General features: G+C 37.3%; 1 protein-coding gene across 13 annotated transcripts in view; it reads right to left on the bottom strand.

Annotated features, from left to right (window-relative positions):
• The window catches only part of Phf8 (PHD finger protein 8), a 99,348-nt gene that overhangs the window by 44,470 nt on the left and 38,971 nt on the right, over window positions 1-15,907 (bottom strand). For 7 of the 13 annotated variants that reach the window (XM_006256792.4, XM_063280066.1, XM_039099808.2 and 4 more), the window contains 3 exons: window positions 13,995-14,084; window positions 11,787-12,089; window positions 10,940-11,043 (listed from right to left, as the gene is read on the bottom strand). In XM_006256792.4, coding sequence (XP_006256854.1) covers window positions 10,940-11,043; window positions 11,787-12,089; window positions 13,995-14,084 — 497 coding nt within the window. Of the gene's footprint in view, window positions 1-10,939; window positions 11,044-11,786; window positions 12,090-13,994; window positions 14,085-15,817; window positions 15,866-15,907 lie in introns of those variants that run through there. The other 6 variants (XM_063280065.1, XM_063280067.1, XM_039099810.2 and 3 more) reach the window with 3 other exon arrangements.

Here is a 15,907-nt window from a genome sequence, read left to right as displayed (position 1 = left end):
ATATCCAAATTAACAAAATCAGAAATGAAAAGGGGGACATTAACAACAAACACTGAAGAAATTCAGTATCAATATGTTATTTAAAAACCTACACTCTATAAAATTGGAGAATCGAAAATGGACAATTTTCTTGATAGATATCACTTACCAAAGTTAAATCAAGATCAGGTAAACAGTTTAAATAGACCTATAACCCCCCCCCCCCCAAGGAATCAGAAGTAATCATTAAAAGTTTCCCAACCAAAAAAAAAAAAAGGCCAGGGTAAGATGGCTTTAGTGCAGAATTAGACCAAACTTTCAAAGATATGTTAATGACAATACTCCTCAAATTATTTCGCAAAATAAAAACAGAAGGAGCATTACCAAACTCATTTTATGAGGCCACAGTCACCCTGAAACCTAAACCACACAAAGACTCAACAAAGAATTTCAGACCAATTTCCCTTATGAACATTAATGCAAAAATATTCAATAAAATACTCGCAAACTAAAGCCAAGAATACATCAAAAATATCATCCACCATGATCACGTAGGCTTTATCTCAGGGATGCAGGAATGGTTCAATATACAAAAATCCATCAATGCATCCACCATATAAACAAACTGAAAGGAAAAAAAAATCACATGATCATCTCATTAGATGCTGAAAAATCTTTAACAAATTCTAACATCCCCTCATCATAAATGTCTTGGAGAGATCAAAAATACAAGGCATATATTTAAACATAATAAAGGCAATATAAGATAAGCCAATAGCCAACATCAAATTAAAGGAGAGAAACTTAAAACAATTCCACTGAAATCAGAGAGAAGACAAGGCTGCCTCTCTCCTTATCTATTCAATAAAGTGACTGAAGTTCTTGATAAAGCAATAAGAAAATTAAGGGGGATCAAGGAGATACAAATTAGAAAAGAAGAAGTCAAAGTATCGCCATTTACAGATGAGATGATAGTATAGATAGTATATGTAAGTGATCCCAAAAATTCCACCAAAGAACTACAGCTGATAAACACCTTCAGTAAAGTGGCTGGATACAAAATTAACCAAAAAAAAATCAATAACTCTCTTATACATAAACAATAAAGGGTCTAAGAAAGGAATCATGGCAACAATACCCTTCATAATAGCCACAAATAATATAAAATATCTTGCTGTAACTCTAACCAAAGAAGTATGACAAAAATTTCACGTCTCTGAAGAAAGAAATCAAAGAAGCTCTCAGAAGATGGAAAGATGCTCATGGATTGACAGGATTAATGGAGTAAAAATGGCCATCTTGCCGAAAGCAACCTACAGATTCAAAGTAATGCCTATCAAAGTTCCAACACATTTCTTTACAGATCTCAAAAGAGAAATTCTCAACTTCATATGGAAAAACAAAAATCCCAGAATAGCTAAAAATAATCCTGAACAATAAAAGAAGTTTGGGAGGAATCACCATCCATGACTTCAAAAGCTGTACTACAGAGCAATAGTAATAAAACCTGCATGGTACTGATATAGAAACAGACATATTGATTAATGGAATCTAATTCAAGACCCCAAAATGAACCTACATAGCCACAGACACTTGAGTTTTGACATAAAAAGCCAAAATTATAAAATGGAACAAATGGTGCTTCAACAAATGGTGCTAGTATAACTGGATGTTGGTATGTAGAAGAATGCAAATAGATCCCCTATCTATTATCCTGCACAAAACTAAAGTTCAAGTGAATGAAAGGCCACAAGATTAAAAACAGATACACTGAACATGATAGAAGAAAAGTGGGGAATAGTCTTGAACTCATTGGCACAGGAGACAATTTCCTGAACAGAACAACAGCTTAGGCACTAAGATCAACAATAAATGATACCTCATGAAACTGAAAAGCTTCTGTAAGGTACAAGACACCAGCAATGGAACAAAATGGCAGCCTTCAGAAGGGGAAAAGAACTTCACCAATCCTACAATCAACAGAGGGCTAATATTCAGAATATATAAAGAACTCAAAAATATAGACATCAACAAACCAAAGAACCCAATAAAAAAACAGGATATAGAGCTAAACAGAAAATTCTCAACACAGGAATCTCTAATGGGCAAGAATAACTTAAAGAAAAGGTTCAATGCCCTTACCCATCAGGGAAATACAAATCAAAATGACTCTGAGATTCCATCTTATATCCATCAGAATGGCTAAGATCAAAAACTCAAGTGACAGCTCATGCTGTCAAGGATATGGAACAAGGGGAACACTATTCCTCTGCTGGTGGGAGTGTACAACCACTTTGGAAATCAATTTGGCAGTTTCTCAGAAAACTAGGAATAGTTCTACCTCAAGACCAAGCTATAGCACTCCTAAGCATATATAACCAAAAGAAGCTCCACCATACCACAAGGACACTTGCTCAACTATGTTCATAGCAGCTTTATTCCTAATAGTTAGAAACTGAAAAAATCTTAGATATCCCTCAACTGAAGAATGAATAAAGGAAATGTGGTACACTTAACAATGGAGTATTTCTCAGCTATTAAAAACAATGACAGGGGTTGGGGATTTAGCTCAGTGGTAGAGCACTTGCCTAGCAAGCGCAAGGCCCTGGGTTCAGTCCCCAGCTCCGAAAAAAAGAAAAGAAAAGAAAAACAATGACAACATGAAATTCACAGGCAAATAGATGGAACTAGAAAATATCATCCTGAGTGGTAATCCAGACCCAGAAAGACACTCATAATATGTCCTTATTTATAAGTAGACACTAGACTAGCCATAAAATACAAGATAACCATGCTAGAATCTACAGACGAAACATAGCTAAGTAACAAGGAGTGCCCAAGGAAGGATGTTAGATTCTCACTGAAAAGAAATAAAACGAGGTGGGGGGCGGAGTAGGAGAAGGAACAGGAAGATTCAAATCTCGGGAAGATAGGGGGAGAAAAGAATTGGGAAAGAGAACTGGGATTGGTGGTGGGGTAAAAAGGTAGGACAACGGAAACTCACAGGAGTCTATGAGGGTGACCCTAGGTAAGACTCCTAGCAATAGGGGATATAAAACATAAAACGGTCACCTCCTATAAGCAGGTAAGACTTCCAGTGTAGGGAGGAAGACATCAACCTAGCCACAACACTTTGGACCCACAATTTGTCCTGCCTACAAGATATGCATGGATAAAGTTGGAGCAGAAATTGAAGGGATGGCCAAGCAATGACTGAGCCAACTTGAGACCCATGAGAGTCTACTCCTTACAGTATTAATGGTATTCTGCTATACTTGCAGACAGGAGCATATCATAACTATCATCCTTCACCCATCATCCAAACATTGGGTAGAGCTCAGGAAATCTTGTGAAGATGGAGACAAAGGATTGAACCAGCCAGAGAGGTCAAGGACATCAAGAAAATCTAAAGAATCAACTAATCTCGTCCCATAGGTGCTCATAGAGACTGAACCACCAACCAGACAGCATGCATGTGACATAGGCCCCCTACACAGATGTGACAGACAAGCATCTTAGTTTTCATGTGAGTCCCCTAACAGCAGAAGCAGGGGCTGTCTCTGACTACACTGCTTGCCACTTGATCAATTTCCCCTAACTGGACTACCTTGTCTAGCCTCAATAGGAGAAGATGCACCTAGTTCTACTGCAATGTGCATACCAAGGCAGCTTGATATCTACCATGGGAGGCCTCCCCTTCTCTGAAGAGAAAGGAAAAGGGAGATGGGAGGAGGGAAGGGCAGTGGTGTAACTGGGAGGAAAGGAGGGAGGGGAAGCTGCTACTGGGTTTAAAGTAATTAATGAAAAAATAGTTATCAACTTCAATTTTAATAAATGTAGCATAAATATTCATGGAGTCATCATGCATTACTAATAAATGTAAACAGTATTAAATTCAGGATAATAAACAATATTATTTAAAAAAACTAAACACTAGCAGTAAAATAAAAGTCAATGAAATGATTCCTAATGATATTCTGTTATAGCTGTAGAATGAGGCCTAAAATAATCATTAGGGAGGCTTCATCCAGCAAGTTTTGGCAGCAGATGCAGTTAAACAGTAGGTGGAGCTCAGGGAATCTTGCAGAAAAGGCAGTGGAAGAATTCAGGGAGCCAAAGGGGTCAGGGACACCACAAAGAAAACAGTCCACAGAATCAACTACTCAGGGTTCATAGGGGCTCACAAAGACTGACCCAACAATCAGGGAGCGTTTATGGGTCTGAACCAGGTCCTCTGTATATTATGTTATGGTTATGTAGCTTGGTGTTGTTATAGAACTTATAACGGTAGAAGGAAGAAAGGAGGGACTGTCTCTGACTCTTGTGCCTCCTTTTGGAACCCTATTCCTCCTACTGGGTTGCTTTATCAGCCTTAATATGAAGGGAGGTGCCTAATCTGTGTAACTTGATTTAAAAAAGGAGGAATGAAACGGATCTGGGCGGGGCAGGTGAATGGGAGGAGAGGAAGGAGGGGAAACTGTGGTTGAGATATATTTATGAAGAGAATAGAGAAAGAAAAAAACCTTATCTCTAACTAATTCTTTTTTTTTTCCGGAGCTGGGGACCGAACCCAGGGCCTTGAGCTCGCTAGGCAAGCGCTCTACCGCTGAGCTAAATCCCCAACCCCTAACTAATTCTATTAATATAAAATGTCCAGAAAAAGAAAATCTATAGAGACAATAAGTATATTAGTAATTATTGATAGATTTGACCTGGAATAAGGGTAAAAAAAGTTCTAAAGTTGAACTATAATGATACCTGGACTATTCTATAAGCTTAATAAAATTCACTTAATTACACACTTGCACAGGTTAATTTATAGCCTGCAAATTATACCTCAAGAAATCTTACTAATAAATATTAATTTTTAAAAAAGATTTATTTATTTCACGTATGTGAATACACTATAACTGTCTTCAGACACATCAGAAGAGGGCATCAGATCTCTTTACAGATGGCCGTGAGCCACCATGTGGTTGCTGGGATTTGAACTCAGGACCTCTGGAAGAGCAGTCAGTGCTCTTAACCGCTGAGCCATCTCTCCAGCCCATAAATATTATCTTTAAGAGTTATTTTTATATTAGTTCAGAGAACGGGAAAAATAGAAAGGAAAGAGAAAAGAAGTCAATCAATAAGCAAGGTGTTATCATTGCATCAATGAAGTGCTGCTATTCTAGTGTAACAGGATGAATATAATTAACAATGATACCTTATATATTTCAAAGTAGTTCAAACTTTTAAAAGAATTACTGAGCCAGTAACTATCCAATATTGACATTATATATTTTATATTAATGTTATATATTAAATATGTAAAAATGTGTTAATCGAAAAATATGCATGTGAAGCATGGGATTAAAGGCATGATAGCACACGCCTTTAATCCCATCAACTGGAGGCAGATATTTGTGAGTTCAAGGTTAGCCAGGTCTCCATAAATAGTTCTAGGCCAGCCAACACACACACACACACACACACACACACACACACACACACACACACACACACCATTCTCTCTCTCTCTCTTACTCTCTGTGTCTCTGTGTGTGTGTCTTGTTTCTCTGTACAATATATGCATATATATAATATATGTAACTCATATACAAAGGGGATGGAAAACAGATCCTGTTAGATTATCCTGTTAACACATGGTAAACAATTTTAGATATTTAAAAAGGAATGTTTCTAGTAAAATAGGAACATTCATATATTTAGCAAATACCAATTTTGCCAAAATGTCTTTCAGCAAATTAGGTATTAGATTGACCTGTTTTCTAGCTCATGGAGTGAATGTTAATATAGTCTGTTTGTTACACAGAAAAGGCCCATTGATGACAAAGAGTATAATTAAACTGTCTGGTTAGTTTTCACACGTATACCATGAGAATAACTATATTAACTTTGAGAGCTGTGAGGATTTAGTAATGCATGTTAACAGCTAAGATAGTTTGACACATAGCAGCTATTTAATGACAGGTACCTATACCCTCATCTTTTAATTTTTAGTTATGAAAATTTAAACACATACAAAAATGTAAATGTATAATAAACTGCCACATATTTATCATCTAGCTAAATTTCTAGATATATGACAGAGCCAATCTTGTTCCCTTCACTCCTGCAATACATTCATACTGGAAAAAGCCCAAATATACTTCATCCATAAATATTTCTATACCCTCTCAATTTACTTAAAAATACCTCTGGAAGCTGAAACAGGTTAATAGTAATAGAAAAAGAAATCTGGAAGGGGTACAGAGATCTGTTCATAATGTACCTGACTCATCATTATAATTGATCATTTAGGACTCACAATTGTCTCCTCCCCAGGAGACCTCCCAGAAGCTCTGAAAACCAGCAGAGGTCAACATTTTCTTCAATATTACTCTAGCAACTGGGTCCTCAAATCCCAAGGGCAGCTCTGCTGTTTTCAGAATCTGCCTTTTCCCTTAGTTTCTTGTCAGGTGGACCTAATACACTTTCCCTTAGGATCTGAAGAGAATGCTTTTGTACAAAAGACTAGGTGTCCTTGTTGTATTCCTACATTACCTGCACTCTGCACTTCATTCTTGAATTCTGCTGGATAGTGTTCTAAGACTCCAGATGATAACTCTGGGTTGCCTTTCCTTCCCTCTAATTCCCTAAATACATAAAATTTCTCTGTGACATACTTAGCCTTTGGCCATAATTACATCATTATCTTTTTTTGTCATCTTTATCAATGTATGGTTACTATTTATTAAAAACACATAACACTATGTACCATGACTTATAAGAATGGTAAACACATTAGCTGATTTAATCACCTCCAAATCCTAAAGTAAATTTTGTCTATAGAAAAGATTTTGGAAATATTAATTCTCCATCGCTTCTTGGCCTTTTGGCTAAGATCAAGTGTAAATATTAATTTTTCACATCACATAGTCAATATATATTAGAAGTGGGATTCAAACTCAGGACTGGCTGACTGATTACCAAGATAGTGATTTTATTAACAACTTTTCCTTTACTCTTCTGAAAAATGCTATTTACAATTATAAGTAACTTGCTAACAATTATAAATAACTTGACTACACACTCAAATGAACCAGATCCATGTTCTACACATCTCAATGAACATCTGTACAGTTAAGAATGGCCATTCTAAAGCTTTGTAGTTTAGCATTGGATTTTACACTTTCACTACTCAATATTTAGGTATATTCTTTTTATAATTTTTAAACCAGGTACATTGGTACTCATTTGTAACCTCAACATCATGGAGGCTAAGTCAGGGGAATTACCTCAGGTTCAAAGCCAGCCTGAGCTATCATAGCAAAAACCAGGCCAGTCTGGACTACAGAGTGAGTGACACCTTGATGTAACATTAAAAGAATTCCATGGAGATAATGTTTGTTCTCTCTTTTCCTTTATCCTCCTTCTAAAGATAACCACTGTCCTGTCAAAAGTTTGGAATAACAAGCACAACATAAGTAATAAATATACATACTTGATTGAATACATAGACCTAAATCTAGAAAGAAGGGATCTAGAAAAAGAGGTAGAATGAAAGTGATAATAAGGAAAAAAAGACAAATGAGTACATTTTTCATGTAGAAATCTATAACTAGCTTTATATTTATGTATTTATACATATGCACACACATGTCATATATAAAAGAAGAAGGGGTAATATTTTTGGTGAAGAGCAGGTCAGTGGCAGGGGTTAAGGAGGACAGAGGATGGTAGTGGGGAAGTAAATATAAAACAAATACAATATCGTAATGACTTCTGCTAAAGGAACACAGCAATAAAATGAGCCCTAATGACATACTGCTATACCCATTATCAGTGTCTAGCTCAACCCACATGAGAGAAACTTCTTCTTTCAGTAGATGAGAATTAACATGAACATGCATAACTGATCATGTAAAGAGAGTAAGAAACTTTGGAACACTCCGTTCTAAATGGAGTATCTTCATCAAACCCCTACCCTCAAAGCCTCAGGGATCTACGCAGAAAAGGAGAAAGGTTGTTAGAGCCTAAGACAATGGATGATTCCAAGAAAACAGTGTCTTCCAGATAGAGCAGAACTGATGCACATACGAACTCAGAGACTGCTAGCATCCACAGGACTGGCACAGTTTCCAGGGGTCCCAAGGAAGTGGACACAGTTTCCAACCCCTAACCAAGAAGCTATTTGCAACTGATACTTGCTTGCAAAATAAAAATCAGATCTCTCCAATAGAAAGTTAAACACACTCCAAGGTAGGACTCACGCCAAGGAGTAGTTGGTTAAAAACAACAAACTCCATGTTATTTTTTGGTAAGCTGTTTTGTTTTGTTCTGCTGCTACTGCTGTTGTTGTTGTTATTTTGTCTTGGTTATTTTTCCCTCAGGATTTTCAGCTTTTACTTTTTAGAAAGAAAAATGTAAGCAAACCAGACAGAACATGCGTGTACACATGAAATTGAATCGCAGGGAGGTGATCTGGGAAGAGTTTGTGGGAAGAAAAACATGATCAAAATATATTGTATGAAAAAATTTTTAAACGAAAAACATTTTAAAGGAAAATGTCATAATGAAATCTGCTACTTACATGCTGACTAAAAAATTATAGTTGTCCATGGAGAAAACAAAGGAAAAGAGATGGAAATAGGAATTTTCACTGTATGCACTACCACATATTTTCTTTTTTTTTTTTTACATTTATTTCTTTCATGGACAGAATATATACATGTCACAGTACACACATGGAAATCAGAGCCTGACTCAAGGGAGTTGGCTTTCTTCTTTCAGAGAGATGAACAGGGTCTTGTCGGGCTTGGTGATAAGTGCCTTTAACCACTGAGCCATCACCATAGACTGAACCTTTTGAATTTTAAACCATATAAACTGAAATTTAAGCATATTCTAAAAATTTAAAACATAAATAAAAAACACATATTATTTCCCATACACCCCCCCTACACACAATATATGCCTTTTTAAAAGTAAAGATGCAATTGCATGTTAATTTATAATCTGATTTGTTTCACTAAAAAACATGTCTTAGGGCTAGAGATGGCTCAATGGTTAAGAGCATTAATTGGTTGCTCTTCCAGAAGTCCCAGATTCAATTCCTAGCACCCTGGTAGAGGCTCACATCTGTCTGTAATGCAAGTTCTAGGGAATAGAACTCCCTCTTCTGGTCTCATAGGGCACTGCATGAACCTGGTACACATATATACATTTAGGTAAAAACATAAACAAAATAAAAGTAAATCTTAAGGCCAGGTGTAGTGTCACATGCCTTTAATCCCAGCACTTGGAAGGCAGAGGCAGGGAGATTTCAGTTTGAGGCCAGCCTGGTATACAGGGCAAGTTCCAGGACAGACAAAGCTACAAAAAGAAACACTGTCTTGAACAACCAAACAAGTAAAAAAAATTAATTATGCTATTAAAACATGCACACACACACACACACACACACACACACACACACACACACACACACACGTTTATAAATATATCAACCCAGAAATAGTAGTAGAACATGCCTACAATCCCAGCAATCAGGGTACAAAGGCAGGAGGATCATGATTTCAAGATGAATATAGCCTACATAAGTGAATTCAATGTCACCCTGAGGTACATAGGTAGACCTTATCTCAAAAAAAAGTGTGAGGGATGACTGGGGATGTAGTTCAATAGCAAAATGACTGCCTAGTATATACAAACCCTTAAATTGAATCCCTGGCATGAATTTAAAAAACCTTTTAAATATACCTTGAAACACGGAATGTCTATAGTGGCAACTATTTGAGAGCCTGGAGCATTACTTGAGGTCAGAAATTTAAGACCAACCTGAGTGACATAGTGAGACACCCATGTCAATAGGATAAAAATGACATCTTTCTGTGCTAATAGATACTAAACTGCTCTGTTCTTTTAGATTCTCTAATACTTGGACTCCTTTCTAAAGATATGCTATAATAGGGGTTGGGGATTTAGCTCAGTGGTAGAGTGCTTGCCTAGCAAGCGCAAGGCCCTGGGTTCGGTCCCCAGCTCCAAAAAAAAGAAAAAAGAAAAAAAAAGATATGCTATAATTTACTTAACCTGTGTTGGCAAACATTTAAACTAATTCCAAGCACATATCATTACAATGACGCAGTATGCACTGAACATTTCTCCTTACACATTCGTACAATAGTGTATACAATATACAATCTGTAAACTGAAATTCCTATGCATTTAATTATAAAACCATACTTTAAATGCATATTTTTTACTAGCAGATGACATAAAAGCACTAGGCATGCAAAGCTTAAGTGAGTTTGCCTCTTGGAACCCATATCAGAAAGAAAGAATGAATTCCCAAAAGTTGTCCTCTAACCATCACACCCATTCTGTGGCACTCTGGTATTGCCCATGATCCCCACTCCTCTATACATAATAGTGAATAAAACTTAACTAAAATTCCCTATTTTCTTTTGTTAAAGGTTTATTTTTATTTTATATACAATATAAAATAATTGAATATTTGGTCTGAATGTATGTATGTGCATCACACGTGAGCCTAGTGCCCATGAAGAGGGTATCTGATTCCCTGGAACTAGAGTTATGGCTGACTTTGAACCACTGTATGTGAGCACTGAAAACTGGGGTTCTCTGTGAAAGCAGTAAGTGCTTTTAATAGCTGAGCCATCTGTCAACTCAAAACACTGTGGTCTTTACCTGTACATTTACTAACATTATTTCTACTAGTAGTTCTATCATAATAACTTGCTAAAATTCTTGAACCTATACAACATCATTTTCAAAATTACTAGTTAGACTCCAGACCTCTCCCCTATCCACCATAACTTCTAAACAAAGTAAATATCTATTAACATTTGGATATTAGTCTAAATACTGCCCTTCTCTCACCTATGTTTCAACCCCCAGATCATTTTGTCACTGGTAATCTTAGTTACCTCTGTGCTTCTTTTACCCATCTTACCTGCCATTAGCCATCAACAGGGCCAGGGGGTTCTCACTGCCATCAACGTCCATGTCTGCTGAGTCATCATCTGAGTCATTCAAGCAGGCACCACCAATGTTGAGCTGTAGAAGGAGGAGGCTCAGTTGTCACCAGTCTGAGGCTCTCGGGTAAATCAAAATGGCCAGTTTCTTTTGGTTTTACTACTAAACTGTCAACCCTCTGACATAGGCCTTATGATATGCCTGTACCCAACCCCCACCTCCAACAATTATAGGAGTAGGAGGTTGAGAATATATGCCTGGCTCAGGGAAATCATAGCTCATGAAACATGTTCCCTAAATAGGGAAGAGGGCACCATTATTAGATACCCAGATAGGCCAACACAATACTCAGACAAGGTGAAGCCTGAGAGAGGAGACAAGGACTTGTTTGTTCAAGATTCTAACCTGACAGAAAACATTCTCAAATCTCATTCCCACCTCAGTATATCAAGATTCAATTCAAGTGTCATGTACCTGGCAAAGAGCTCCTGAGCCCTATCTAGATAGCATCAACCACTTTCTGTGCCTCAAAACCCCACATATACCCTTGATCATGGGTTGGCATCTGCACTTCATATCACTCATTTGTTTTTATGCCTATCTTCCTTTCTAGCCTCTCAGCCTCTTGAGTTCCATTCACAGCACCTATCACAGTGCCCAACACAGAAAATGTCTCAATAAATGTCTATTAAATGAGTGGAACTGGTAGCCAAACACCAGGGGCCCTAAGAGATGGAACAGGATAGCCTGTTTTTTTTTTTTTTTAATACTGCTCTTCCAAGGGACCCAAAAGGGTTGGGCTGAACCCATGGGTCAGCACCCACCTTTGCTTTCTGGGAAGGGCCTGTCTTCAGTGCCTGATGACTGTATGGGTCCATGAGATTATAGCTCAACTGGCCAGCAGGCCCCAAGGCTGAACTCTGCTTGCCCTTTCGTTCTGCCTTCTTGAAGATATCCTTGGGCTTCAGGCCTTTCTTCTTTGAACCATTTTTGGAGGGCAGTGACAGCTTGGACATGGATACTGAAGTGGAATGGGCTGGCCTGGTTAAGGGGATGGAACCAGCTGGGAAGATCCTCTGCAGCCCAAAGATATTGCTCGTCTTCCCAACGTTCTGTTGGAAGATGTCCTACAAGAGTATTAGTACACGAGGGGGTTAGAGCTTACTCAAGTCTCTCTATGCTAAGAGCAGAGGTCTGTTCCCAGCATTAATGGTATTGCCATAGAAGTGGCGTATATACGTGTTCCACATATGCACACCCCTGGTTTCTGTACAGTGAGCCATCATACATTTATTGGGTGGCATTTCTTTACCCAGTGGTTGACAAGTAAAGAGAAGACGAGCAAAGAAAATCATTACTGTCAAAACTGGAGGGAAAAGTCTCCAAGATTAGCTAACACAAAATAAAAAATAATCAAGTACTTATCTGTGTGGTTGAAACTCTGGACTGTAGAACTTTTGAAGAAAGTTTCTAGTCTTAATTTTGCTACCAGCTATCTCTCTGACCTAGGGAAAGTTTTCTAGTGGAACACGCTCTAGAACTTGTTTGGTCAGCTGTAAAATCAAAAGTCAAGAAAAAAAGATGTTCTGTGGTTTCTTTGAGCTTCATGGGAGAAATCTTGGAGATGGATGGTATGTGGAAGGCAGATGAGAGGAACAAGGGGAGCTTTAGGTCTCTGTCCTTCATCCAATTCAAAGCAGCTATACTTTGATTTGTTATATAAACTTTTTCATATAAAATGTTATTTGAAAATAAAGTATTCCATTGCTTTAAAATGTTTGAAAGTCAATGAACAAGTCATGTTCTATCTCATGAGTTTTCTTCTCTCCAGCCCAAAGTTCTGTTTGTATAAAACTGGGTTATTTAAGAACTTGAAATCAAATAGTCATTTGACTCCTAAAAGGTATTAGTGGGTGAAATGGAGGAAAATGGGGTAGGATGTAAACACTGTAGACTACAGTGTAGATAGTGAAACATGCTGTAAGCAGTGAGGCCAGAAGTCCAAATTTTAGAAGCAAACCACCCTGTAGCAAGGATACGTATATGTGCATACACACATACATATACAATGAAAGAAAGAAAGAAAAGAAAGAAGGGAGAGGAGAAATAGGGAGGGAAATACAGACACAGAGGAATAGGGAAGGGAGGGAAAGACAAACACGCAGATATCTCTCAGGCACTAAATAGATTTGTACAGCTCCTAAGACAGCTTAAACATCAAGTCCAATTTTTCTCTGGCACCTTTGCTATTTCACCAGCCCACACTGAGTTTTCTCTTTGCTAAAAAGTCTATTAATAACAATGACTCACATTTATTGAGTACTTACTCTGCCAGGCACTGTGCGAGGGGCTCTATATTACCTCTCAATTCTACCAAAGATTTGAAAGGTTGGTAAAGTTATTCCTCATTTTATAGATCAGGAAACTGGGACTCTGAAAGGCTTTCAAGGTAAAGAGCAGGAACCAGAACCCAGGCTTCTCTTGAGTTTCTTACTACTACACCTCCTGCCTCATGGTGTATGCCACCTGTTGAAACATGCCTTTGTAATCATCTTCAACCTGAGTTTGCTATTTTGTAGAATTCAGAGATTAAGTCCAAGTATTAAAAGTAAGAACTACAACTATTACTATAATCTATCATTAGAATTTATTAAGTGCCAACTGCATGCCAAGAACTATACTCAATTTTCAATTTACATTACCTAAGGTTCTTAACAACTTTGAGTAGATTATCATTAATCTCTTTTTAGAGATAAGGAAACCCTTTCATAGAGGTTAACTATGTCTGTGAGTATATGGGCAGGCACTATATGGCAGGCACTATATCATTCATGTATCCCAAGAACCTAGCCCAGTGTGTAGCATGTCCTCAGAGCACATAATTATTTGAATGAATGACTAAATGAATGAATATGGCCCTTGATAGACTTTTCCCATTCCTTCCCTAGGTGTTATGCCAACTACAAAGTCCTGACCTGCCATTTGAGTCTCCAGCCCTTCCCAAATGCCTTCCCTCCTTCCATGTTTCTTACTTCGACCAGGCGGATCTCCCTAGCCAGATCTTTAATGAGCTGTACAGTCCGCACTGTCTCTGGGATCTCATCCTCATGGTCTGGCAGAGCCTGTCAAATAAGAAGCGTGAGACAACTGAATTCTTGCAAATATACCTGGGACAAGCAATAAAGGAAGGATAGTTTTTTAATAACTGATAGGGAACCAATTAGATTGTCCATAGGTAAAACAAAACCAAAAACTTTAATACATTTTTTGAAATACACAAAGAGGATTATAGACCTAAATATAGAACTTAAAAATATAAGTCCTATATAACAAGGAGAAAAATTTTTTGAAATTTTGCTAATCAACTATTTGTTGAGACACTAATAGCATGAACTACAAAAGAAAAACAGATAAAATGGACTGGCCAAATATGTAGAATGCTTTAAGAACATCTATTTGAATGAATGAATGAATGAATGAATGAATGAATGAGGAAGGTCCTTGATTCTTATCAATCTTTCCATTCCTCCCCCCACCCACTTATCCAAATAAAGTTTGATAACTTTAATGGTTCTGCCCTTCTAGTCTAGGAGGGCCACTGCAGGGAAGGAAGCAAATGCTTCCCATGCAATTCATCTGTACTTCAAAGAAGACTTCTTCCACAAGCCTGTGTTCCTTTATAGATGTCCTGCTCTCCTCTAGCTCCATTTGGCCATGCTGTTTGGAGCTATTCCTGGTATTCTGGTTCCATATTGACTCAGGGTATGAGTGCTTAAAAACTACACACTTTCTTTTGGTGTTCCTGGAAGAGTCAGTCTGAAGTATAATTCACAGTAAGGATCAGAAATAACACTAAAGATAGCCAGGATGGAGAAGATTGAAAACCAGAACTACAGGCTAAAGGCCAGGTGTCTGTGAGATCAGGGAACAAAGGAAATCCCGAAAAATGAAGTTGTAAAATATTAGGAGAATGTTGGCAACACAAAATGAAGAGATTGATGTACAGGTTAAACCATCTACAAGGTCTGAAACTATCCCTTTAGGTGATTATAAGGATGGAAGAAAGACTGTAGAGAATCTGAAACCTGAGACTGTCTTATTTATTCTATTTTTAAGTCTCTGAAAAAAAATTTCATATACTATATTTTGATCACGCACACCCCCCTCCACCATCATTCTTCCCAAATCCTACCTACCCAACTTGTTCTATTTTTCTCTTTAAAACAAACAAAACTAAGAAAGAGAAACACACACACACCCCAGGGGTGGGGGAATCAACATGGACTCCTACCTCTAGCTATTATAAGTTATCTGCAATTGATACCTGCTGACAACAAAGAAGAAATCACTTTTCCCCAATGTAGTCCCGGTTATATTAACCACACCTTAGGGCCATCCCCATGACCCAGAGTATTCAACCAAAATAAAGGGAATTCATTGTTATTTTTCCATTTCTTAAGGTTGAATTTCTTAAATGAACATTTGGAAATAAATATATTTACATGGCTCAAAATTAAATAATTAAAAAGATATATTAAAAGGCATCCCTATCATTCTACTTTCTTCCACTGGTAACTATTTTTCATTAGCTTCTATATCCTTGCAGATTATGTCTTCAGGTGAATATGAACATATATAAACACAATTCTTGTTTCTTCCCCTTTTACATATATGGTTGCTTCTATAGAATATTCTGTACCTTCATTTGACAAATTCTGGAGATCTTTCCAAATCAGTACACAGAGAGCTTAAGAAAGATAATAATTATCTTTCATGGTTGTTTTACACTCAGTTGGATAGATGAATATTGGAAATTTTAAAAAGTAATTTTGGCAGCAGGCATTAAGAACCTTACATTTTTTTCCATATACTTTGATCCAGTAATTGATCTTTCAGGAATCTATCCTGAAGGAATAAACAAGAGATAAGGAACAAAGACATATGC

This window comes from Rattus norvegicus, chromosome X (assembly GCF_036323735.1).
Source record: "Rattus norvegicus strain BN/NHsdMcwi chromosome X, GRCr8, whole genome shotgun sequence".
NCBI lineage: Eukaryota > Metazoa > Chordata > Mammalia > Rodentia > Muridae > Rattus > Rattus norvegicus.
This window is presented reverse-complemented; position numbering and strand designations above follow the sequence as displayed.